General features: G+C 48.2%; 9 protein-coding genes across 9 annotated transcripts; 5 read left to right on the plus strand and 4 right to left on the minus strand.

Moving 5' to 3' along the window:
* Positions 1–25: 25 nt before the first annotated feature.
* Positions 26–772, plus strand: N7500_000660 (rho GDP-dissociation inhibitor; the record flags this gene model as incomplete). The annotated part of the gene is made up of 3 exons (XM_056671806.1): positions 26–119; positions 199–570; positions 642–772. 3 exons carry the CDS (start codon positions 26–28, stop codon positions 770–772), a joined length of 597 nt encoding a protein of 198 aa, XP_056537379.1.
* A 345-nt stretch (positions 773–1117) lies between these two features.
* Positions 1118–2261, minus strand: N7500_000661 (serine/threonine-protein phosphatase; the record flags this gene model as incomplete). The annotated part of the gene is made up of 3 exons (XM_056671807.1): positions 1118–1839; positions 1944–2177; positions 2246–2261. 3 exons carry the CDS (start codon positions 2259–2261, stop codon positions 1118–1120), a joined length of 972 nt encoding a protein of 323 aa, XP_056537380.1.
* A 1443-nt stretch (positions 2262–3704) lies between these two features.
* On the minus strand, positions 3705–5006 carry N7500_000662 (metal-dependent hydrolase family protein; the record flags this gene model as incomplete). Its single annotated transcript, XM_056671808.1, has 1 exon — positions 3705–5006. The coding sequence occupies one exon, from the start codon at positions 5004–5006 to the stop codon at positions 3705–3707; it is 1302 nt and encodes a 433-aa protein (XP_056537381.1).
* A 3721-nt stretch (positions 5007–8727) lies between these two features.
* Positions 8728–11370, minus strand: N7500_000663 (AP-3 complex subunit beta; the record flags this gene model as incomplete). Its single annotated transcript, XM_056671809.1, has 4 exons — positions 8728–9303; positions 9429–11072; positions 11135–11292; positions 11358–11370. The coding sequence occupies 4 exons, from the start codon at positions 11368–11370 to the stop codon at positions 8728–8730; spliced, it is 2391 nt and encodes a 796-aa protein (XP_056537382.1).
* Positions 11371–11698: 328 nt separating this feature from the next.
* Positions 11699–12331, plus strand: N7500_000664 (uncharacterized protein; the record flags this gene model as incomplete). The annotated part of the gene is made up of 1 exon (XM_056671810.1): positions 11699–12331. The coding sequence occupies one exon, from the start codon at positions 11699–11701 to the stop codon at positions 12329–12331; it is 633 nt and encodes a 210-aa protein (XP_056537383.1).
* A 152-nt stretch (positions 12332–12483) lies between these two features.
* On the minus strand, positions 12484–14061 carry nuf2 (kinetochore-associated Ndc80 complex subunit NUF2; the record flags this gene model as incomplete). The annotated part of the gene is made up of 4 exons (XM_056671811.1): positions 12484–12597; positions 12651–13565; positions 13632–13892; positions 13942–14061. 4 exons carry the CDS (start codon positions 14059–14061, stop codon positions 12484–12486), a joined length of 1410 nt encoding a protein of 469 aa, XP_056537384.1.
* A 232-nt stretch (positions 14062–14293) lies between these two features.
* Positions 14294–18090, plus strand: N7500_000666 (translation initiation factor eIF2B subunit alpha; the record flags this gene model as incomplete). Its single annotated transcript, XM_056671812.1, has 3 exons — positions 14294–14343; positions 14397–15376; positions 17915–18090. The coding sequence occupies 3 exons, from the start codon at positions 14294–14296 to the stop codon at positions 18088–18090; spliced, it is 1206 nt and encodes a 401-aa protein (XP_056537385.1).
* A 1778-nt stretch (positions 18091–19868) lies between these two features.
* N7500_000667 (uncharacterized protein) lies at positions 19869–22118 on the plus strand (the record flags this gene model as incomplete). Its single annotated transcript, XM_056671813.1, has 1 exon — positions 19869–22118. One exon carries the CDS (start codon positions 19869–19871, stop codon positions 22116–22118), a length of 2250 nt encoding a protein of 749 aa, XP_056537386.1.
* Positions 22119–23260: 1142 nt separating this feature from the next.
* Positions 23261–23841, plus strand: N7500_000668 (thioredoxin family protein; the record flags this gene model as incomplete). Its single annotated transcript, XM_056671814.1, has 2 exons — positions 23261–23388; positions 23544–23841. Coding segments are annotated over 2 exons (426 nt in total), but the record flags the coding sequence as incomplete, so codon positions are not given.
* Positions 23842–25109: the final 1268 nt, after the last annotated feature.

Genomic DNA, 25109 nt, shown 5'->3' on the forward strand with positions numbered 1-25109 from the left:
CCCCCACTTTCTGAATCTGTAAACAATGGCCGACAATCACGAGGATGAGCTTGCCGCTAGCCAGACTGAGGGCTTCAAGGTCGGAGAGAAGAAGACCCTCGATGAGTACAACAAGCTCGGTATGTTGGTACAATTATAATTCGTTGGCAATATCTCGGTGAAATTCCCAGCTAACCGCCTTTCGCTCCCCCGCCATAGACGCAGACGATGAAGCTCTGAACCGCTGGAAAGCCTCTTTGGGCCTGAACTCCGGTGATCCAATTGCTGATCCCAACGACCCTCGCAAGTGTATTATCAAGTCCCTGGCTCTGCAAGTCGAGGGACGTGAGGATGTTGTTATCGACTTGTCTTCCCCGGGCTCTGTTGACAGCCTCAAGGATAAGCCTTTCAAGATCAAGGAGGGCTCCAAGTTCCACATCAAGGTGACCTTCCAGGTCCACCACGAAGTCCTGAGTGGCCTCAAGTACCTGCAGGTTATCAAGCGCAAGGGAATCCGGGTCAGCAAGGACGAGGAGATGCTGGGCAGCTACGCACCCAACACCACCACCAAGGTTAACTACTCTAAGGAATGTGAGTATCTAATTCTGGGTTCTACTTGTTACTTTCCAACCATAGCTTTTACTGACATTGTCCCATTTAAGTCAACGAGGAAGAGGCCCCGTCTGGTATGATCGCCCGTGGCCACTACAACGCCATTTCGAAGTTCATTGATGATGACCAGCACACTCACCTGCTGTTCGAATGGTCCTTTGACATTGCCAAGGACTGGTAAACATGAGTTGAGAGAGCTACCTCGTTGAGTTATTGAGCGGTCGTTTGTTTTCAAAGCGTGATGAGTTTCTTTCTTTGACAAAACCCGTTAAAGATGCGTCCCACTGGGCCGATACTTTGGACCCCAGTTTTATTGTTTATGCGTCATACTGAGCCTCCATTATTGGTGTATGATATTTTCATTTCAGATGCCAAGTAGCACATCTAGCTGTTTGTGAATGCACAGCTTTATCCCGAACTCCTGTCTAGTGCGCGGGGGTCAAAAAAAAGGAAATTGAAATATGAACATTAACATCAAACAAAACATTAACAGTAACCAATGGGTATCATGAGAAGATTCGGAGATTCACAAGAAGTAGTCGACCATTGGACTAGAGCCATCCTTGATCTGCTGCTGCTGTTGACCCAGTTGTTCAAGGCGGTGGGCATCATTCTCCGGTGCGGCGTCAAAAATGTTGAAGAAGCGCTCACCAGTGTCGCTCACTTCAAGCACACTAGCAAGATTTCCACAACGGTAGCAGTAATTGGGTGCACTCCAGACCGTGCTCAGTCGATCATCATATAGAACCTGGTAGCCTTCTTGGCAGAGTTGGTGTGCACGTAGGATATGAGACATGCTGTTCACCTCGAGGAACTTCCGCACAACCTGTGCTCCAAAAGTGTATCCAGCACCACGGGGTGATAGTGAGAATTCATCTCGTTCTGTATCAGGGTCGGACCAGACCAGATCAGCCATGGGACCTTCGTGTGGGATTTCGCGGAAACGGTCGATAATCTTGATCTGGTCGATTGAATGGATAGAAGGTGACAAGCCGCCATGTACACAAAATATCTCATCATTAATAACAACGCTCAGTGTCAAAAAGTCAAACATGTCGGTGAAGTAATGCCAGACATTGGCATTGCCGTATTTGCGGGCACACTCGGTGTAGAAGCCGTATGATTGGGTGACGCCACGCGACTCGTGATTACCGCGGATAAGATGCACTCGTTGGGGGTATCGTAACTTGAGACACACTAGAAGTGAGATAGTCTCCACACTGAAAAGGCCGCGGTCGACATAATCGCCTGTCAATTATCTTGTCAGCAACACTCCAAAAGCGAGCAATAAATATGCTCAAGCCCTAGGCCTGTTTTATCCTCGAACAAAGGGCTCTCCGGGTGTGACTAACCAAGGAATAGGTAATTTGTGTCGGGACAGAACCCCCCAATCTTGAAGATCTCGATCATATCAAAAAATTGGCCGTGTATATCGCCGACCACAGTGACCGGAGCAGCAATATGTACCACATTGCTTTCCTTCATTAAAAGTTCCTTCGCTTTGAGGCAAATTGCCTCGATCACTGAATCTGCAAGCAGCTCTTTTCGATAAAGGCGTGCGATGCACTCGTCGAGATCGATATTCGCTGTGAGGCGACAGGTCAGCATAAGCTCGGAGATACCATGTCGGTGAATCAAAATTTCATGTACATACTTGGTAGACCGGGCATTGTGGTGAAATGCAGATACAGTAACTTCAAAACAAATGAGTGAGGCTGAAGTTTTTTGTATATCTTATTCAAGATGAGGATCTTCGTGTACTTCGTCACTGTGTCAAGGTAGACGAGGGCGGACAGCTAAAGGAAAGTAGCATTCAAGAGGAAGAGGTCGAGATCGATATGTAAGGTTAAGAGGATGACAGTCAAGGAGATGGGCGCGTCAATCTAGCAAGCATCCTGAGTGCAGCCGATCCTCGTTTCCAGTGCAGAGGGTTTTGGAATTAAAGATCGAGGCCACATCAGGGCCGAACTGCGGGACGAGCTCAGGCACAGGGCGGTTAGATCCACACCGCCTTTGTATGTAGAGAAACCTGAATTACAAGGCCACTATCAGCCAACTGGCCAACCAATATGTACGATGTCAAATATCGTTAGTTGAGTGACCCAAATAAGGGTTTGGTGCGAGACCATGAAATGAAAGTTCTTATACCCACAGAAGAATGACACTCGATGAATGCAAGTGAACGACACAAAATATATCAAATTCATCTGCATACAGAAATGCAGTAAACAGCCGATAATAAAGAACACTTCCACCGTTCGAACAATGCTAGGCGATTGAATGATCCTTTTCGTGGTGTTTAACTCGAACGGGATGCTTCTATAGCTACCACAGCACACTGGGTTGTACGGACGTCTACTGGGGATCTTCGTCATCTCTAACATTTGGGTTCGATCTGTTGAATCCCTCCGACTGACCAAGCCAGAATGAATCATGACACTTCGGTGCACCTATAGGCGGTGATAGAGCGAAAATGCCGAAGAACACTGGCGAGCCTTTAAATGTAAGAGTCAAGAAGAGGATCAATATTTTTGCCTGAAATAAAATCCACCACCATGTGGCCCCAACCATGTGCGCCCATACAGAAATCCTGTATCCGAGGAGCTGTGACGATATTTGGATGGATTATCCCATACGCCTTCTAATTCTTCGCCTCATAGAAGACATGACGGCCGAACTTGACCACCAAGTCAGAATCTGGTAGCTTTACGACCTGGTTGCCATAACACGAGCTTCCAATAAATTGGTTTTCTGTGGAAGAAGGCCAATAGTCAGTAACTAACTTGCGATTGTCTAATTCAACAGCCATGGTATCAGACATGAAAAGCGATGGAAAGAGTAAAGAGATAAGCTTCTTTTTAGGCTCGGGGAGTGGCCCGCCCCGAACCCGAAGTGGGTTAGCCCGACACTATGAGAATAGACTGGAGTTGTGCGAGACTGACCTTCTCAAGACTTCTAGGCCGTTGAATAGTTTCGAAAAAGAAAAAAAGAAATCCAAACCGGGTTTGAAAGATCTTATGTCCACCCCAGCTTTGGGCCGCTGTGGTCCACGAGGCCATTTGTCTTTGGTATAATCAATGCAACCACAAATTACATTATACTTCTCGAAAGCCTCAAATATCTATCTTGACTTTCTCCCACCGTGAAGTAGCAACCCTCCCATCCTTGATCACAGCTAGAACATGCTCCTCCACCTGATCCAAAATAGTGATATCCTCTAACGGATTGCCCTTCAAGATCAAAAGATCTGCCACAAATCCCTCACGAATCTGACCCAACCTATGTTCCTGCATAAGAAGGCGAGCAGCATTGACAGTAGCACTACGCAAAATCTGCAACGGAGTCAACACGGAACTGCGCACCGAGAACTCCTTGCTCTGAGCAAAATGCATCGGGCCAAGAAGATCCGTCCCAAAGCAGACAGTCACACCCGCATCGACAGCCGGCTTTATTGCCTGCAATCCCTTCTCGAGAACCTCCTCATTCTTAGCAGCACTGTCAGCAGACAGGAAATTCATCTGTTTAGACATGACATGCGTAATAAGCGTCGGAGTCAAGAAAACATCCATCTCAGCCATCATTTTCGCCGTCTCAGAATCAATAAGATTCCCATGTTCGATACCCCGCACCCCAAGCTTGATAGCTTGCTGAATCGCTCGTGGCGTATAACTATGACTCGTAACATATGTACCGGCGTTCCGCGCAACGGTCACAATAGCCCTAATCTCCTCATCCGAGAACTGCACATGTTCAATCCGGTCCGTGGGACTGGCAATCCCGCCACCGCCCATGATCTTGATGAAGTCCGCCCCCTGGCGTAGTTCCTCGCGTGCATATTTGTAACACTCTGCTGGACCGTCGACTATTCTGCTGATTCCGGAGATGGAACCGCCGCAGCATAGCTTGGTATCGTGGGACCCGCGCAAGTCGCCGTGTCCACCGGTTTGGGAGAGTGCATGTCCAGCGATGAAGAGACGAGGGCCTGGGATCACGCCTTCTTCGACGGCTTCCTTGGTTGCGAGGCTTGCGCCGCCACAGTCCCGGATTGAGGTAAAGCCGCGGTCTAGCATGGATTTGAGCACGTATGGCTGCCGCAGGAGACTGATTTGTTCGGTCATATCTTTGTAGGATCGTAAATCAGCCTCGCCTGGAACTACTGTTATATGGACATGGCAATCAATCAGGCCCGGACACAGGTATTTTCCGGTCAGATCGATCACATTTTCTTCGAGGAGGTCGTCCGTGATTGTAGTTGAGCCGTCTGTGACAAGTTGAACGACCTTGCCTTCTGAGATTCGGACTGTAGCGCTCTGGATCAGTTTGCCCTCGGCTGGGTCAACAATGGTCGCGTTCACAAAGACCAATTCTCTTTGAGGGTTGAGTTTCCAGGGCTTGATAACTCGTGAGATGTCCATATTTCCAGGGTTATGTTGATTTTTGCGAGAATTTGGTATAGATAGAAATCCGATTCAATAAGCAACCATGTCTCTCAAGTAGTACAGTAGTATGGCATGAGAAAAAAAGTAATGAGGCATGTAGAGGGCATACATCTCAGCTTTTTACTAGCAGTCCGGGGAGTCGGGGAGTCCGGGGAGACCGGGACTATAGATAGAACCCACGTTCCGCCTCGGCTGATTTGATATTAACCGGCTCTGCGCTGAATCAAATTCTTTGTTGTTACTCGCCTGCAGTGGAGTTAGCTGATATAGTCGATCTAACCACTTAAAAGCAACAAAGGACGTGGATAGTATGAAGCTATTGGCTCTTTTCACAATCAAGCTCACTAGCCGCTGCTTGGCGCCATGATGATTCTCCCCGAATTGTTGGCATAAGATCCATATTGCGAATCTCACGTCGAAGGTCCAGCACAAAGGGTCCGTGGGCCTAGTCTCTTCTAGGATACTACAATATCAAGGCGACAAGAGTGAGGTGGGCATTATGGACGGGCGATGTCGCAATCTAGGTGGCATCCTATATCCACAAAAAGGAGGATTGCGGATATCAGGTGATTAATGGACTATATCCGCAATTTGCGGAGAGGATATGTGAATATCTATAGACATTAAGGATGTTACAATCGCCTACCTAGAACTAATTCTATTAGAATAATCCCTTGATTCTAGGCTACCCTCCGAGGTACAGTTCATATAGCTCTTAAACCTTTAGACATAGAAGAATATAACAGTTTCTTATATATATTCTAATTTAGATTACAGATAAGGGGTGATTTTGGGAGGGGTTGAACGAGCCACGAGAACTGTATACTAACCCTCCTAAGCCCTTCTACATACTTGGGTTCGGTAAAAGCCAAATTAGACATGAACAACTTAGACAACTTTATAATTGATGTCGGAGTAATCGACCCTTCAGGAACTGCTAGCGTCTAGCCTTTTCTAGTGTCCGAGTTCGTAGCCGAGAGCCAAGCTAAGAGCCTAAGACCTGATTACTCCTTGGCACGATTTTGCTCGAATAGAGTATAAGTACCAAAGCTCCCCTTTTTATCCCCCTTGGCCCTATAAATATTCATCATCTTTATCACTCTAGCGGTTTCTCCGAAGATGGACCCTTTTGCAAGATTCCCAACCGAAATAATTTGGCAGATTCTCGAATCTTGCTGCGACTTCACCAGTTTGGATGGTCTTCAACAAATATCCCCCCGAATGGAACAAGCATTCAACGGCTCGTTCAAAAATATCACAGAAAGCGTCTTGAGAAATTGTTCCCATGCTTCAGAGGGGCTTCATCGCCATTTTACCCTCCTAGCCTCCATTCACTCGATGCCATTCACTCCAGAAACCATGCTAGAGGAGCTCGCTAGCTTGTCAGAAAGGGTTGAACGACCTAATTCCCTTTCTCCCATTCATTCGCTAGTTTCGGTGCGTTATACTGTGGGTATAGCAGCAAAAGTTCATCTTACTGCCTGTGCTTGTCTCCAATATCTCCTCAATCGTCTTGAGTCCGCAGAACCCCGGCTCCCTCTAGGTTCCACTTCCGATCTTATAGAATGGATATATAAACGACATCCACCACCTCAAGGTGGTGAAGTTATCCAATTTAATGTTGATCCACCATCATGGGTCGAATCTTATCGGACACATCGAGGCCTCTGGGGACTCGAAATTTTTCGCGAAATCCATAATATTGCAATAAAGCATTGGCTATGGTCTACTCATGATATGGACTATTTCACTAAAAGATTTTTGGAAAGTTATGGTCCGAAGGATTTGCTAGAGCTCCAGACGGTCTCGGAATGCGTGGTCGATCTATGTTCCTCCAAACCACTGATCCTCAGCCATCAAAGTTCATTTTTGATTGCTATCCCGTCACCAAAAAATTTAAAATTGAAAACATGCTGGCCTCTGCCAGGAGTTGAAGATACACCGGTCAATATAGATTGGTTTCGGTGTCGGTGTCCGGGCTCTGTTCTTTACCCAAACGGCAGTTCTTCCGAGTTCTATATTCTGAGTGGCGGAGTAAACGGGCGTGATAGCCACGCTCTCGGGCACTTGGATTTCAAACCGTTTCGAAGACTTGGTATACCGCTATGGGACAAATGGCGATTGTACCAAATGGGACTTACGCGAATATCTCGCAGGACGCTTTCACCACATGGAAACATTGTTGGCGGACAGTATGAGTGTAAAAAACGTGTCCATTGGGTGTGTTCGTATATATGGTTTAGTCTTACAGAGAGCGATGTACTGGAATAGGTTAAAAAAACGCATTTGTCTGACTGTAAATTCCATTAATATACTGCTCTATTATCGGCGTTAGCGGACAGGAAGCATAGGTCAATAAGCACATGTTGATTGCTATTAAGACAGAGAAAGAGGGATGGAAGGCTATCTATGTTGGCTGGTTGAAACCCTCAGAGCAGCCAACGACTGAGAGATCTTCGAGAATGATGGGTTGGAGCTTAGAGAAAAAGACAGGTTTATGGAAGGCGAATAGGGGGCTTTCGTGTTCATATCAAAAATGCTACCCTCATCACAGCTTGCTTAGCAAAATTCTCATTTGCCTCTTCAAACATTGCCTATCTGAGATGCTACCTAAGATGCCGCTACTTTCTCGAGCTCGACCTTTTGAATCTGCTTAGATAGAAGTGGCCGCGCTTTCTTCGTGATATTTATGTCGATATACCGGATGCAGATCATAGTGTTCATTTCTGAGAAAACAACCTTGATTGACATCATTACGCTCTCTTCTTTGTCCGTAAGAATCGTACGCGTCAATTCGAGATCGAGGAATTGGTACACTTCCGAGAGACATCGCAGCATAATTTGGCAAGATTCATCATGCTCATCTCTCATAAATGCGAATCCAACATGGAATTTGGAACCAGTTGCAACAAATCAACAATATCTAGTAACGGACGGCCATAGCAATCGGTCTTGTATGTATAAATTATAGAAATAGCTCTTAGGTTAATCGTTGGTAATGCAAAACAGGGTTTGTGTATACGGAATAGAGCAGCAGCATGATTCTCGCCATCAGCTTCATATCTGAAGAACCATTCTCCTGTCTTTGATAACGCCACAAACAAAGCTTGAAGAGGTGTCCTGCCAGCTGAGTCCTGACCGTGAGCCGTATCTCAGCATTTGAAGATATCCTGAGGGAGGAAACATCAATCAAAATTGTCCTTGAGTATCCCAGTCAGAATCTGATTTGTGTTGTCTGATAGTTAGTTAGACCCGCAGCGCAAGAGGTCATCACATGCACCATCCTAACGTTGTGTTCACGGTCAGTCTCTGAGGTCTCGAATAGGAAGAGGAGATGGGGATAGAAATAATCACTATTTGATGGCTGTGACAGGCCTGATTGCAGCGAGGATTTCACTGTTTCTGGTGTGGATGTCGGCCACCAAAATATATATATATATATACAGTGGTAAAGAGGGTGAAGAGTGAAAGAATGAAGTAGAAAGACGATGTAAGTTCTTAAGGAAACCAAGAGACTGCAGATGTCCCTATGGATGATGGGACCAAGTCTTGTCCAAAAAACCCTCTAAGCAACTATGCTTTGTATCAAAATTAATCTAGGAACATCATTCAATTTCATTTTCTCATATTTTCAATATAATCAAAAGGTTGTCCAAACAAGCCAACATCTATACATGTGACCACCATTTGAACAACTTTAATGAAGCAATGTCTGTGCCTCTTTACTCACAGCTTCGCTTTCAGAATCAGTTTCTTCTTCAGAGTCATCTTCTTCCGAGCTAGATCCTTCTTCCGAGTCTGTCTCCTCTTCTTCTGAATCAGTTTCACCTTCCTCGGAATCGGTTTCAGATTCGGTCTCGGTTTCCTCCTCTTCCTCCTCCTGTAGCCACTGATCGAGAGTCTTCTTGCCAGTCGGGTCTGTAGGCATAGCCGGACCATTTCGGTCCCGGCTTGGAACAGTCGTTTTGTGTTCACGAAGTGCTTTATCAAGGCGGTCACCTGCAGTCATGGAGGCGGTGTTGCTGGACGTGTCTGGTTTCACATCTTCGGTGCGAAGGCTGGGGTTGGGTTCTTGGCCTGGCTCGACCCAGTCTGGAAGATTCTCGTAACCTGGAAGCCCGTGGTGACCAGCGTCGGAGCCGACGACGAGAGTGGCGGAACCGATGAGTAAGTCCTTGCGCGTCTCGGATGGGCTAGGGGCGTGAGGTACTGGCTTTGGTGCTAGGAGAAGGAGGTTGGCAAGTTGGGTGGAAGACGGCGTTTCCAAAAGGTTCTTGTAGAGACGGGCCCGATCACGTAGGTCGTAAGAGATGTCGTAGCGCGCGAGAAGGAGGATATACCGCCATAATAACGTAATACGGTCTTCGGTTACTTCTTCTGTTTCCTTCGTTTCAGCACCGTAATTTTCTTGATATTCTTGGCCGCTGTCCCTTCCCCTTCATTTAGCTCGGCATCTTTCGGCTCATCGTCCCCATTGTCATTCCATTCGTTGTGGAACTCTTGCTGGGATTTGGCAGGAGCTTCGGCCTCGGGAAATGACGGCGGCGATGAAAGTTGTTCCACCTGTTCCTTTGGTGGATTCTGTAGGAGGTGGTGTAAATACACCTTAGCACCAAGAAGAACGATCTGCTGTTTGACGATTTCCATTTCATCTGCAAATCCTTTGATCAGGACGCGGAGAACGTCAGGCGCGATGTTGTTCTCTGGGTCAATTCCAGCGAACTCGCCAACCAGCCAAATGATGGTGGCTCGTGCGTCTGGGTGGGTTGTTGATCCCAGGTGCTTGACGAGCTGGAGAACAGTGTTTTTATGTGAGGCTGGATCTTGTTGGATCAAATGTCGAATGACAGTCAGTGCCTCTGACACGAGGTTGCCGTCTGCACTGGATATCTGGCCGAGAAGGATCCGTAGGCACATGCCTGCGGTACTTGGGTCGCCTTGCGCACAACGCCCAATGGCTCGTACACTCTCTCGTACCAGCTCGGGATCTGCGCCTTTAGAGAAGTGCTCTAGTTCGCTGATAATGACCCCCTTCCAGTGTTTTCCACAATGCGGAAACAGAATGGTTAGCACCTCCAGCTTAAGGCGCCAGATATGCGGCGGGTCGTTGGCGTGAACAAGGAAATGGGCCGTGTATTTTGCAAAAGGCTTGGGAGCCCTTAAAGCAACGGCAACAATATTGTACAGAGCGATGAGTTGCATGTCCTGCGGGCTTCGTAACAGAGCCACCAGAGGACCAACTGCTGTCGCAATATATTCTGATGGAGCAAGGTAAAGGAAGCAGCGGACGACACTGACAATCACGGCAGAGTTTCGGCTCTGCAGTAGAATTTTACAGGCTCGGAGTAGAAGCTCAAGATCAGGATCCATAACTGGAACTTCGTACTCTTCGGCATCATTCTGGGTCTCCTGCTGCTGCTTTTCGTCGTCGTAGAATGCCTCCGGGGCTGTGCGCTTAACCTTCTGGGTTCGGCGAGGGAAACACTTTCGCGCATAAAACGTCAATAGGCGCAACGTTGCTAGCTGACCCCATTCATCCATATCAACCAACTTCTTGACTAAGCTGCGATAGTTCTTGTGGATTAGGTCAATCTCATCCGGACACAGATCCAAGAATGCCGCGACAGCAGGGCCGACGACGAAGTATTGCGAATCACCCAAAAGTATTTCAAGATAGCCCATCAATTGTGGCAGAGTGTTTGGGTCCAGACGATAACATTTTGGAATAGCCAACGCAGCCGCCTTGCGCACATGTGGACTCATATCCCCACATCCTCTTTTGATGGCCAACGACACAATCTGGCTGATCACCGGAACCCGGATCCCCGACATAGTCCGAAGTGCCATTGTCCGAACCTGTGGGCTTGAATCGGTCAGCGATTTCTGGATCGCGTTTATGGACAGTAATGCCAGATCCGGCTCCGCCTCTGCATGATGGACCAAGTAGATGTAAACCAGCTTCTTGACTTCGAGGTTGGCGCTGGCGACATTCTTGACAACTGCCGAAAAGAAAGTAAGGGAGGGTTCGGATCGATACATCAACTAAGACAGCAAGTTGAGTTAGCCATTGCGGTTTCCATAGTTCCTGCCCACGGTCCCCGTACCGAGATGACCCTCCGCATTCCATCTAGAACATCCCGCTCATGGCGACTGTCAAGGAGCTTCTTGATGTGCGCGGGGCTGTATGTTCGCGAGGTATAGTCGGTGCTTGAGGTCCGATTGATAGCAGCGGACTGGGCAGCCTCTAATGTGAGCTCTCGAGCTATGCGCACATTGACGATCCACGGTCAGTTGAGGCCAAATAGAGCGAATTGCAGCCCAGCGTACCTGTTTCCAGCATCGAGGATATTCTGGAAATTGTTTCCATCTTTCCAGTCTTTGAGCGCCCAGTCCAAGGGCTTTGGGTAAGCTGGGGGAAATAGGTGAGAGGTGAGGGGAGGAAAGGCGGAGCTGCTCCGCGGAAGTGAAGTGGATGATGCCGCAACTCTTCGCCCGCCTTCGATCTGCAACGTTCTACTATTTACATACCACCTGACTCTAGCACTCTAGCACACGACCATAGTCTTTTGTGGTTAACGAATTATGGATTGAGTGATGAAATGATTTATCTCTCGTTGACGATCTCGGAGGAGCAATAAGTGGGAGCTACAAGACAGCTAGCCAAAGCAATGAGTCCAACATTCGTGGTCGCTCACTGCGATTTGGTGTCCGATCTCTTGCAACAGCTACTTGAAGGCAATTCAGATACCCATCTTATTGTCTGTGCAACCAGAGACGAATTCCTGGTGCAACTCACAGCAGCCATTCGCTCACTACGCGCTGATCCAGACACTGCTGCGAGACATGACCTGCTTACCAAAACCATCGGGCTGCTTGCCAGATCCAGCAAAATACGACTAGCATTCTGCGCAAGTTTAGAAAGTCTGCGGGCATACCTTGCTGTTTTCGGTCCTACTGTTGGTGTGACTACCGAGGGCGGAGCGCTTGCTCATGACCGAAAACTCCTTGCTGTCCTTGATATGATGGCTTTGCATGCTACGACTTCGGAATTCTCGGCACAGGGACTTTCAAGAACACTTGCTTCTGTCGTTGAGGCGTCCTCCAGGGCGGGAATGGATCTCCGACTTTATGAATGCATGGATGCCCTGGACCCTTCAAGTGGTGTTAAGGGAAGGAAGCTATGGGATGTGAACGTTCCCTTACTGAACGGATCAGTCCAAATTCGATTGGACCAAAACAGCTGGGATGGACGAGGCGTCACCGTGAAACGGGTCGCTGAACGGTGGTTTGAATTTGACTAGGATCATAGAATTGAAGACCAAAATATGCTTAATGCTACATTCAGACATGGCATTGTAAGATAATAAAACTCCTGAGGATGGATTTGTACTGTCCGGGTATCCTATAGCTGACCGCTGAACTCCTGTTTCGCACATAAATTACAACCGATTGATCATAGAGACTTCTCCATCTCCGTCATGTACAGCTTGATATGTGACTCCAGTTTTAAGTACTGGTCATGGGCTGACTGAATCTCGCTCTCAATATTCTCCTTCAAGTCGACCATCTAGAAGAGTTTGTTAGCAATGGTTCATCCCATATACACAGGGTAAAACATACCTTCTTCTCTGTCTGTTCAATGCGAATACGTCTTCGCTCCATGTCGCGTTGCTTCTCCGCACGTTCCTCGCGGAGTTGTTTTTGGACACTTCTGAGTTCTTCCATGCGTGCCTGCGCAATTTCGGCTTTCTCTTGTGCATTTTTCTGAAGTGCCTCAATACGCTCGACCCAACGGGCCAATTGACGCTGCAAGAGCTTCTCGGTCTGCTCGACCTCGCGGACGCTGTTCCCCCTGTCCGAGATAGCTTCTGCAGTCCTAGCAGCGCGAGATTCTTCTTCTTCCTCTTTTTGCATTTCAGCCGAAATATCATCCAGCAATTTGACACATCCCTGTACATCGTTGGAAACCACTGTGAACGTATCCGACGAGGTCTGCAGTGCACGTGCCCGCCTCTCCATCGCATCGATGGAGGCTTTTTCGCGCATCAGATTTTCGGATAGTTCAGCCAGTGAGGACTGGAGAGTAGCCGGAGATTCGAGCACATAAGGTCGTAGTTTCTCCGCTTCTTGTCGAGAACGGACGGTTCGTTCGGTCTTCTCTTCCAACTGCTGCTGCCGCCGAGCTCTTTCCGTCTTAACTCGATCGAGTGTTTCTGCGACTCGTGATTGTTCTCGGCCCAGCTCCAAAAGCCGCGCCTTGAGCGCATCGTTTCGGGAAACCTTCTCCCTCACGTGCGCTTCGTTGGATTGGAGATCCTGTCGCATCTCCCTTAGCCTTAATTCCATCTCCTGGTTCTCCGCAAGAAGTTCGTCAATGCGCGATTTCGTTTTCTCTGTCTTGTTGAAATGCTCGTCAATCACGGGTGTTTGGGATTCTCGGAATCGAACAAAGTTGATCAAGTATGAAAAGATTTTGACAAGTCGCTCATGCGTCGGTTTTGTGAGGTCTGTGAAGGTAAAGTCATTGACACCGCACTGATTTAAACCAGAATCGTTAGTTATATTTCGAGTTATTGTATGTGGGCAGCAATGAGCAAATACCTCCGCCAATAGCTTTCGGAGCATCATAAAGAAACCCATAAGGTTGCGCGTGTCATTGGGAACTATATCAGGGTAGTCGCCGCAGATATCTTCTGCGGCTGCATGCATCGCGGGCTCCACTGTCTCCCGGGTCGTGTTCATGAGCAGCTCTGCAAACCATTCGAACACCATCTGGATTTGCTGGGGGTTTGGTTTAGCTAGGTCGGCAAGGGTAAACGGTATACCGATATCGTTGATACATCCTGCGATCTCTTTGTCGGGCTATTCCAAATCAGTTTCGAACACAAGCTCAACAAGGAATCAAACTCACCAGGCGCATGAGGGCGTCATTCTCGTCCTCCTTTTTGCGCCCTCGGTTGTGGTGCTGGTTGCCTTGGAATTGCTGGCTCATACGGCTGTTATACCCCATCGCGGTGGAGTTGCGCGACATGATAGCTGAAGAGCCTGTCACCAGGCAAGGGGATTATTGACAAAGTGGATAGACTAATTGTTGTTGATTGGAGTTGATTGTTTACTTGGAGACAATCCCGCACACCGCCCGATCTGGATTAGTGCCTGGAGGGGCATCGTGCAAACCAGGCAAACATAGAATTCATGACTCTTTCTCTTCCCCGTTATACCTTGCGTTCCTCACACTTTCACCCCATCGTCGCTCGAACAACATGGCTTCCACCGATTCAGATGCGGCTGTGACAGATACTAAGCCATTTGAGTAAGTGAAATGCGCTTCCTTGAACCCCTCGCATCTGCTCACCGTTCCTCTAGCATTGTCGCAACCTACAATGAACTCCTCCGCTCCGATCCCGACCTTACTATGCCCATCGCGGCCATTGAAGCTCTCGTCCTTCTCCTCACACAGTCAGCCTCTTCAACGATATCAGAAACCTTGGATCTGCTTGAAAAATCCACCGCGCACCTGAAACGATCCATTTCTAACCCTATTGGTCTCTCTGCCGGAACTGATCTTTTCCAACGATACCTGATTACCACACTACAACGCCCTGGACAACTAGGCCCCGCAGGCGATTTCAAGGCCATCCGCACACATCTCTTGTCAAACGGACGGCTGTTTATCCGACGCGCCAAGGAAAGCCGAGAGAAAATCGCAGCATTCGGCCGTGGCTTCATTCGCGATGGCAGCACCATCCTCACAAACGGCGGTTCCCGAGCTGTCGCAGCGCTATTGCAACAGGCCGCAGACGAGGAAGGGGGCCCTTCCGCTGTGCGGTTCCGTGTTATCTACGTTCTGTCTTCTATTTCTCAGAATTGCGACCACCCAAATGAAGAACCGGAGGGTATGGAAACAGTCCGTGCTCTGAGAGCAAAGGGTGTGCCAGTTGCAACAATTCCCGAGTCCGCGGTGGCATATTCTCTCGGCAAGGCTGATATGGTTATTGTGGGTGCGGAGGGTGTGGTGGAGAATGGAGGCATTGTGTCTCGCATGGGAACCTACCAAATTGGTCTCCTTGCCAAAGCCATTGGGAAGCCGTTCTACGTGGTAGCAGAGAGCCACAAATTCGTTCGCTTGTACCCTCTTGGTCAGTACGACCTGCCGATTGAGCAACAAGTTGTTGAGTTCAAGTCCGAGGAAGATATTGCAGATGAGGGCAAGCAGCAGTCCTCCGCTGACTCAGATGAAGAGACTCCGATCAAGCTACCCCTTTGCGACTCGGTTGATTTCACTCCCCCTCACCTGATCTCTGCACTGATCACAGATAGCGGTGTCTTGACGCCCAGTGCTGTCAGTGAGGAATTGATCAAAATCTGGTTCTGAAGAAAATACAAGACAAAGCAGAGCCCTTTCTGCTATAGATTCCCTATGCTCTCAAAGAGGTTCATCAAGACAATATGGCGGGGAATAATTCAATGTGACACATGCATTTCATGCGGCCCTACTATGTGGATCATCGCAAGCGAACCAGACGGGACTTGCCCCTCTTCACACGTCTATTTCAATGTGGAAATCTATCACATTATATCCAGTACGCAGAACAAAAGAAGCTGCAGGGACGTGAGCGAATCACACCCCTCTATTCCTGTCATCGAACTCCTCGATATGGATGGACAAGGATATGGAATAGTTTCAATTTGGGGATCTTTTTTTCTCTCAGCCAAAGGCTGATTGAACTCAAGAAGTAACAAAAAATGTGAATCTCAAGAGTTATAGACGAAGTACAAAATTGTAGTCTGGTCTTCCCTGGTATCAATCACCTCCAAGGCTTCCATCAAAGTCATGCAGTCATCATCATCAATCATCAAAGCCTCTAGTTGTAGCGGAGCCCCTTCACAGTCTCATATGTTGAACACCATGTATGGAACCCCATATCAGGGCTTGTCCTGTATGTAGATGGATTCTTTATCTAGGCCTTCTAGGCCTATAACCAGCCGTCGTCTTGCCCCTCGATTCATCAGAAGGATAGGTCGTAAAAGTAGTCGTGTATCATAAATAATTAGGCACTCAAGCCTCTCAAAAAACCACACCAATGCCAATGCTCAGCCAAGTATGAACCAGATTGTTCGATCACAAGGGAACAATTGAACCGAGGCAGCGCAGCCGTTTTCCCCCTAACTCTCCTGTCACATCATGGTAAAAAGCTCAATTGGCAATCTGTTTCATGATAGCACGTTCCTGCATCTGTATTGCAGCGAACGCATAGAGAAGCAAGTATCCAAGAGCCACAAATATCCACAAGTCGGCCATTTTCGAAGGGTTCTAGCCAGAAAGTCGGTGAAGAGGGATATGTGTATGTAGGTGTGATGGGAAGGAATTCAAGGGTGTCAGGCGACCAGGACGGGGCTGGTTCAGGCGAATGATGCCAGCGTTTGGCTGGGGTTATGTATTGTCTCCGGTATAGACAGGTGTTAGGGAGGTTTGGGAATAATGTTAGGTTTCTCTGGTAGAACGGATAGAACATGAAAAGACACAAGAGAGATCCTTCATGGAATCTCATGCTCTTTAGACATTTTAAACACAACCAGACCGACACTTGACCGTGATAAAAAAAATCTAACAATCTTCCGGTTTCTTCCATCCAATACGAATCGGCCATTCAAGGCCCTCGGAGCATGGGACTACACACAGATGCGGGGTTCTTGGAAGATTTTTACTTCACATGGTATTTCTTGAGATATTGGGAAAGCCATGAAACAGGAGGGCTAGATTTCTTGGGGGTGATATGCCGGGAATTTCCTGTTCAAGTCACAGATCGCCAGTTCTATCACATATTCATCACGGATGTTGCAGGAAGACGGGAGAAAATCAGGAAATTTGGCCTATTCCGCTAGCGATGACCTAGGTATGATCTGTCTACAATTATTCGGAGATTGAATCAGGGCTATTAGTTATGCTGGCAGTTTTCCAGTCCCAGGATATAAAGTCTCTTGCCGCTTTCTTTCCATTGTCCATAGCATACCTATAAAGCTGAGCATGGGAAGAAAGTATTTGAAAAAGGACCTGTGCACAGAATATATGAGAATACCACTGGAAAGGTCATTGAACAGACATCATAAGACCACATAAGGCTGCATAGGCGGCCAATTATTCTACATTATCCTACCATAGGATAGTTCTGTGACTATTAAGTAAGTGATATAGAGCTGCGCCCAAAACTTATCACGCGAGCCTAACATGGCTGCTCAATGAACTTTAATCTATATCAAAGTATCGACAGCAACCTAGAGCTTTGTCACAGTACAACGTTTATTTGATATCAGATTACGGTATTGGGGTGTGAATATATATCGCTGTACGCCGTGCTGAAAAGTCACACCGGAAATTCCCATAGGTAAAACTATATATAAATATAAATATATATATATATATATTTAGATCAAGGCCCTGAATCCTCAAACGAAATGGATCATCCTCTGCATGATCATCGTGTCACTTGATATCGAGCAAAAATAGGGTGTAAGCCGCCTAGAACGTCTGGAACAAACCGGAAGGTTTCCAGCCAAACATGGGCGCAGCTACATATCCAAACGCCCTGGACCCTGCTCTACATGAGAGAATGCCGAGTCAGTGGTCTCGCATGAGAGATCAAGAGTGTCTCATGCCCCACAAGATCCAACCCCGCACTCCGGTCCCTAGCCAAACCCTCCAACCCTCTCACCACCCAAGACGAGAACGCCCAAAGCAAGTCCATCCAAACCAAGTACACCTGCATCTACGCGTGAACCTCCAACGGTCCGACAGATACCGTACCCGCCACCCCCGCATCCCTTACGGCACGCCTTATCAACCTTGACGCTGGCAATCATGGATGCCCAACTGCCAACGACAGCGCAGTCTCGGAAGCTCCACCTAGGATCCGAAACCCAGGGTGCCGGTCGGCGGTCTACATCCGATACCCACTGCCACAGTTGGTCTATCAGACGTCTCCTGAGCCGACGCCGGAGCCGCAACTACAGCGTCCTAGAGCGGGAACCGAATCGGTTGAGGAAGCGCATGAGCAACTGAGTCTCTTTCACTTGCATGCTGGGTGGTTTGAGTGGTGATCATGGCTTGAACGATCCGGTTGACTATGGTTAGTGTGGGGATGGGACAAGGGGAAGGTCCAGTCCAGGGTCGGCTTTGGTGGATATCCGATGGGGTTTTCGCCGTTTATTTCTGTCCGGGGTTGCATGGATTGCGGGTCGTGTGTTTTGGGCGTTTGGTTAGAACTGGCGGGTAAGGGCATTTTGTGAGGAATTCCGCGTTCCTTTGTTTTGAAATCCAATCGGGCCATACGTGCTATCTAAAGCGCTAGTTATTGGTTGTGACGTCCTGATTTGGGTATCTTGCGGTGGCGGTTGCCTTCGTGGCGAATTTTCAATGGCTTGCCATGCTAGGTCAGGTGTTGAGCTTGGGATGAAAATTACCATTCCTATTTTTAATTGGGATTGTAATGTATGGAACCTCTACTTCGTACGGCATACGAAGTCCGGAGGATAGGACCACTTATTGAGTGAAGAATAAGATCGGAATACGATCGGGGTCATTGGTGGGATATTTTAAATGGGGGTTTGCGCAAAATCAAACACAAATATTGTGGCGGCTCCTTGCAGATTTAGCTTGAACCCCGAAATTTTTTTTTTCATCTCTTGGCGTCGAACAGCGCTCGCTGATCAGAGGTGCGATCATAACATGGATGGAACCATTTGAGACTGGGAGTGGTATTATAATTGTAAAGCCATGTTCACGTTATAAGGTAGAGATGGAACCTCAGAGAGATGCAATATGGCAATATCGAGGTATGAGATAGGCAAGGGGCTCTAGGCATATATAATCTGAACCCTGGAATAATCACGCACCTTGCACCCCGTTGGGTTCTCAATTGGATATAATTAGCCCGTACGTTGTACTAGTTAAGACACCCTTGATGATATTCAATAGAACCAAGGCAGAACGGGAATAGCAGGCAGTCATTTTTAATTAATGATGAGATCCTATAGGAACTCCGACATACGACGTTCGTCGATCATTTCCCCATTCCAGTATGTGGATGATATCGATTATTCCCACGGTATGTTGTACACTCCGTACAGATAGATATACAATAATTACCGCATCGAACTCTAGTCCCTGCAGACTTCACTAGTTTTGAAGATGCAGAAATGGTTGACGATCTTATAGGTCCAAAGGAGAGCAAAGTGTGTAAGATCGACCCCCCAGTCCCGCGTGTCAACCCAAAGGGCTAAACACACGGCTCCACCGGGCGTTTAAACGGTGTCTTGGCCGCGTGTGAGAGGCACGAGGGTAAGGGTAGATGCATTAGGTTGTTCATTTCCGATGCTCGGTGTATTTGCTGTGATTGAGATCTATTCGATGCGTACTCCGTACATCGCGATATTCTGGATAGATTCGATTTCAATACAGAGTACATGTATTTACAGTACGTCATATAGTCCACAGTGGATCTCTCCACAGGACTGCCAATTTCCAAAAAAAAATCTAGAACTGTGTGACAATTTTTCAAAGAGGTACCAGGTACCCGTACAACTGTATAGAAATTGCCAAGTCTTTGTTTGATCTCCCTTTGAGTTTGTGTATTTTGCTTTTCTGCCTTTTCTTTCCTTTCTTTCCTTTCTCTCTTCCTCTCTTCTCCTTCCCTCGGATCAACTCTCAACCTTTCCCTTTCCTACTATGCCTATGCCACCCTGACTTCCAGTCACGTTATTCAACCCGTTCCACCCTCCATGAACCTATCGTACAATAACTGATACCTCTTATCCCTGGGTTCGTACCCCCAAAGTGCCATGGCGATATGGCCCTTTAATCGCAAGAGCAAGCGGCACACCATTCAAGTGACCGGTGCGGAGGCTACCGATCTTCACTCGACCTTTGCCGAACCGACTATCGAGCCCACCTTAGGTCGTAAACCTTCCAAACGCCAAAACAACCGCACACGGGATGCTGCAGATAGCCGACGCAGCTCGGCCCTGGTGCCACCAACTCGACCTATCTCATCTCTAGACCGCCCTGCTTCCACCGAGCAGTCACGGAACCCTCCACGCGACCAGCCACTCTCGAGAACGGGTTCCCTGCTGAGGCGGAAACCAAGCCAAAATTCAAATGGCCCGAATAAATTACGACGCAAGCTGAGCAAGCGCAAGGCAAACGAGATCATGCGCGAGCGTGAAATTCGTATGCTCTCGTCCACCCCCATCGATATCCCCCATCGACCCACTCCTGGCAGTGAAGATTATGTACTGGAAAAACGCCGCCGAAAGGCAAACGGTAGACGTCCCGACCGATACATGTCTGACATCAGCCTCTCTATCCGTGACTCCGCCACCTCCTCCACGTCTGACATCTCTGACCCATACACCTACAAGGTCAATGCTTTTGCTGCCTTGACCCCACGGCCCATCGTCCGTTACGTGGAAGCCCCTCGCCTGCACACCGCCAGAAGTAACAACCCGCCCGCTTCGAACCGACAGGAAAGAGAGAAGCTCCAGGCCTTGACCATGTCGGAGGAGGATTTCTACTATTCCAAGCGACGAGTCAATGAACTTGCTGATTCATTAGATGCCGGGGCTTTGAGAGAACTGCTGGATCGCGACCGTCGCCGCCGGGAGAAGAAGCAGATCGACGACCAGGAAAGACTTCGGCGCAGGCTGCAGGAGAGGGCTGATGCTCAGCAGGCGGAGGAACGAAAAGTCCAGGTCGCCATCCCAAAGCCTGATCCCGAACCAGAAACCAAAATCGCTCAACCAGAGCCGTCCATTGCTGAAGTTACTGAACCCGAAAACGCCGTCCCGAACGAAGAGACCACCCCTCAAGTTGATGAACCGACGGCTGTCGCACCGGAAAATGAATCGTGGTTACTGCGAGCTTCTAAAGGCAGTGAGCACACTGGACGTGAATCGAGGGAAAGCTCTCGCGTGGTGGGAAATGCCGATGATAGTTCCGTTCGTGAGCGGAGATTGGTTCAACGTCCTAGCTTTGCCCCGTCGCAGGATATTACCATGTCTCGGACTACACTTTCCCCGTCTCATTCATCAGTTCGTCATGGGGTGCATAGTCCAACCCATTCACAAGTCTGTGGACCCAGCTCCACATCAGATATTTCCAGGGGAGTTGACTCGGAACGCCGACTTTCCGATACCAGTGGTCGCCGGGGGAATACTATTACCTCCCTATTCAGGCGTGGTTCTTCTCGCCTCAAGCGGACGTACAAAGAGCGATTCCACGACGCTACCCCGGAAGCCTCCAACGCGTCGCATGAATCTTTCTATAAGATTCAGACCCAATCATCACCCCCTCCGCCCTCGATTATTCCCCCGAGAATTCTAATGCCTACTGGAACCGTGAAGCGCTCACAATCCAAATTCACTGAACACTTTGGCGATGAGCCCCTTTCGCCCCCTGATTCACGTCTACAGTCACCAGATATCCCAGAAGAAGCTTTAGAGTCCTCTCTCGAAAAGGATGAGACCTTCTTGCGGGAACCGACACCCAGCCCCGGTGTGGACATCAAAAATCCAAACCGAAGCCATCATCGGTCGTGGGCTTCTGATAGCATTGACACCGAGGCCGACAATGTTCCACTTTCCCAATCTTTGGCTTCAATTGATTCTGAGGGGTCGTGGATGTCAGGCCAATTTTTCCGTCGGATGTCCCAAAAGCCTAGCAGCCCTGTTCGATCGAATTTGAACTCATTTGGCCGGGACTCTGTGGAGACACCGGCAGACGCCTGCGATGATGTTGAATCACTGGATGAATCCCGCCGTCTTAGCAGCAATGTCCTTGAATCGGAGCTCGAACCGGAATCCGCAGACAGCCCGACAGTCAACCCCAACCCTGCGGAAAGATGGCACAACGAGGTCGGCCGCCGCGCTGTTCTGGTGAACCCGGTGGTCCGTCCCAAGTCTACACAAGGCATGCTTCGAGGGTATTCCTCATTGACCCCCATCAATGCAGAGGAAGATTACATCATGGAGGAGACTACTCCTGAATTGCGGCGGATCCCCAGCGCGAGAGGCGAGATTGGTTATGCCGAATAGACTGAGTATTGATGATCACTCTTGCCATACAACACCAGTTAAATTGGATCTACCATTTACCGTTACCTCATCTATCTCTGTGTCATGTCGTTTGAGACAGGTACCATTGGTCTATCCACCATCGCCATGACCAAACGCAGTCTGCCACCCCTTTGACCCTTTCCTTTGTCACTTCCCTTTGTCAATTTCCTTTGTCAAAATATCCATCCGTGAGCCTCACTTTCATCCTCTGGCCACCTGTACGATTCTGATATCCCCATTACCCTGTATCCCATTGTTGCCCTTGCGAGCTCGTCATTCCGGTTCGATCTGTTGATACCCCTCGTCGCCCCATGTTTCATCTTTACCATATGCATAAATTCGATTTTTTCTTATTCCTGTTGAATACATAGCTGATAAATTCTTATCTCCCTTCCGGCACTTTTTTGCACATAGTTGGCGGCTTCTGTCTGTTTTGATCTACCCTTCTTCCATTGTTGTGAATCAGAGCTATTCTTTTGGCAATTTTCTGATTTCACTTTCTGCATCCAGCAGTGTTTAGCTTACATTGAGATATAGCATGGCATTTATGAGATCCCCATTGAATGTGTTTAGTTAACCCGAGCAGCCATTGCTGGACTGGTTTTTTTGTATCCAATATTACGGTCATATGTACGGGCTTCAATATATATTTTGTTCCTATCTGGAAAATTTATACATTATTGTATCAGAATTCTCCAATATATCAATATGTGCTTTGATTGAGGTATAATTTGCCGTTGTATATCCCTAATGCAGATAGTCCTGGTGAGAATGCTGACAGTTCCAGACTCCATCTTATTCGTAAGCAACCTCGGGACCCGAGGTCGGGGAGCACGTCATCCTTTGTCGGCTTCAACTCTCTTGAATCGCAAGCAACAATTGATATACCTACAAGCACAATACAACAAGTACTGACAAATCTCACCATGGTAAGTCTCTGCAACCTTCCAGCCTTGGAAACCCCCCAGTCAAATCACCCCCAGCAAGCTCCAGAGACTTCCGGACCAAAATCTCGACCCAATTATTCAGCGTCTTACCTAAGCTCTGCTGGGAACGTCATTGCCTTATAAAAACCTAGCGCCCCTCTACCCCTCCAATCGAGATACTTATATCAACTCCAGTTCAAGCCCGCATTCCGTTCTACCAGAATCATCTCCGGAGTCCAGCGCACTTTCAGACCTTTTTCTTCTACACCTATCCCGCGCTTCACGCCTTCTTCTTTCAAAATGGGTGTCACTCCTATCACCTCGTAAGTGTTGATTTTGCTCTACCGCCCTCGCATCTGCATCTGTATTTGTGTCGGGAACAAACATGCAGGAAACGAACATTCCCCCATATTCCTCCACCCTTGGTTCCCCGTTTCGCACAACATCTTCGAAACACACAGCTAACACATCCGTCTAGCGCTGAGGAGTACAAGACCAAGGTCACTGAGGCCACCGGCCCCGTCGTTGTCGACTTCCACGCCGTCTGGTGCGGTCCCTGCAAGGCCATTGCCCCTACCCTCGAGAAGCTCAGCGAGGCCCACACCAACGTCCAGTTCTACAAGGTCGACGTCGATGATCTCGCCGAGGTCGCTGCTGCCAACGGTGTCTCTGCCATGCCTACCTTCCACTTCTACAACGGTGGTGAGCGCAAGCAGGAGGTCAAGGGTGCTAACCCCCCTGCCATCCAGGCTGGTCTCAAGGCTATCCTTGCATAAATTCGAAAATTGAGATTGAGGGTCGGGCTTGATAGCTTTGATCCTATGTTTTTTTTTAGAGGGATGGGCGATTTAATTGAATGCTGAATACATACCGTTCCATAAATTGTGTCGCGACGTAGATTTTAGTTTTTTTTTGCAGGGGTGTTAGATGGTTGGATTTCGGGAGTCTGGTGGGATGATGCATTTGGTGAAATCCGCAAATGAAGAGTAGACTTTGGTTTTGAGTTGGAAAAAGAAAGGGTACTTTCTGTACAAGTTCTGTCTTACAGCCTGCATGCAGCCCGATCGACGTGCATCAACCTGCAGTGCAATTCCCCACAGTTCGATAGAACGATCGTAGAACGACCGTAGAATCGTTTCGAGTATGCCCAGGTGCGGATCATCTGAGTTCTACCACGGTACGTCCTGTTCCTATGTGAAATCGACCTCTGATTGGTTCCACGTTTTGGTCATTTGTACTCTCATCGAGGTATAGGGGAAATAAGACATATTTCGCGAGCAGGTAGGAGAGGCTGCCCTATAACTATGTCTACAGGGTAGAGCAAATGGGTATAAATCCTTATGCTATGAAAGAAAGCCAAACCTGAGCTTTATGGCATAGATGTGAAGAGCCGAGAGAAGTTTTGCCTAACAAACAATGGTATAAATCAACCGTGAGTTTTAAAGCTTCTCTATCATCTTGCTCTCCATATACCATATCTATCCACTCCCTCAGCTCACTCGAAATCATGTCATCCCCCTCTTCAGGTATGGACTCTGATTCCAGCAATTGTATGGATGTAGATGGCACACAGATCCGCCCTGCAAAGGCCTTCCGATCTCAGAATTTGCATTTCTTCAGTTAAAACCCCAGGGATCATGACAAGGTTTTCAATTCTATTCAACGGTATTCATCTTCAATCATCAACTACTGCGCATCGACCCTACGCCCGATGGACCTCAACTTCACCTCCAGCGTTGCCAAACACCTCCAGAAGAAATCACATTTGTTTGTGATCATCTATGGGAAATTCTTTAACGCCTATGGATAAGCTCAGCCTATTAGTACACTCTTCCTGGAGGCATCCCATCGAGACATGGCTCATCATCGATGCTCCAAACTGGGGATTGGAATACTAGTGGATTATCGACGTCTTGAAGCTGAGGTCATCGACTGGGCTTTGAGCTGGACTTTCAACAGCGCCGGCCTACACCGGGTGGAGATGGATATTCCAGCATGGAACACACGCATGGGGGAGGTGTGTTTGACGCTTGGGTTTTGCGCA

The sequence above is a fragment of the Penicillium coprophilum genome (genome assembly GCF_028826855.1).
Source record: "Penicillium coprophilum strain IBT 35676 chromosome Unknown utg000001l_segment0_segment0, whole genome shotgun sequence".
NCBI lineage: Eukaryota > Fungi > Ascomycota > Eurotiomycetes > Eurotiales > Aspergillaceae > Penicillium > Penicillium coprophilum.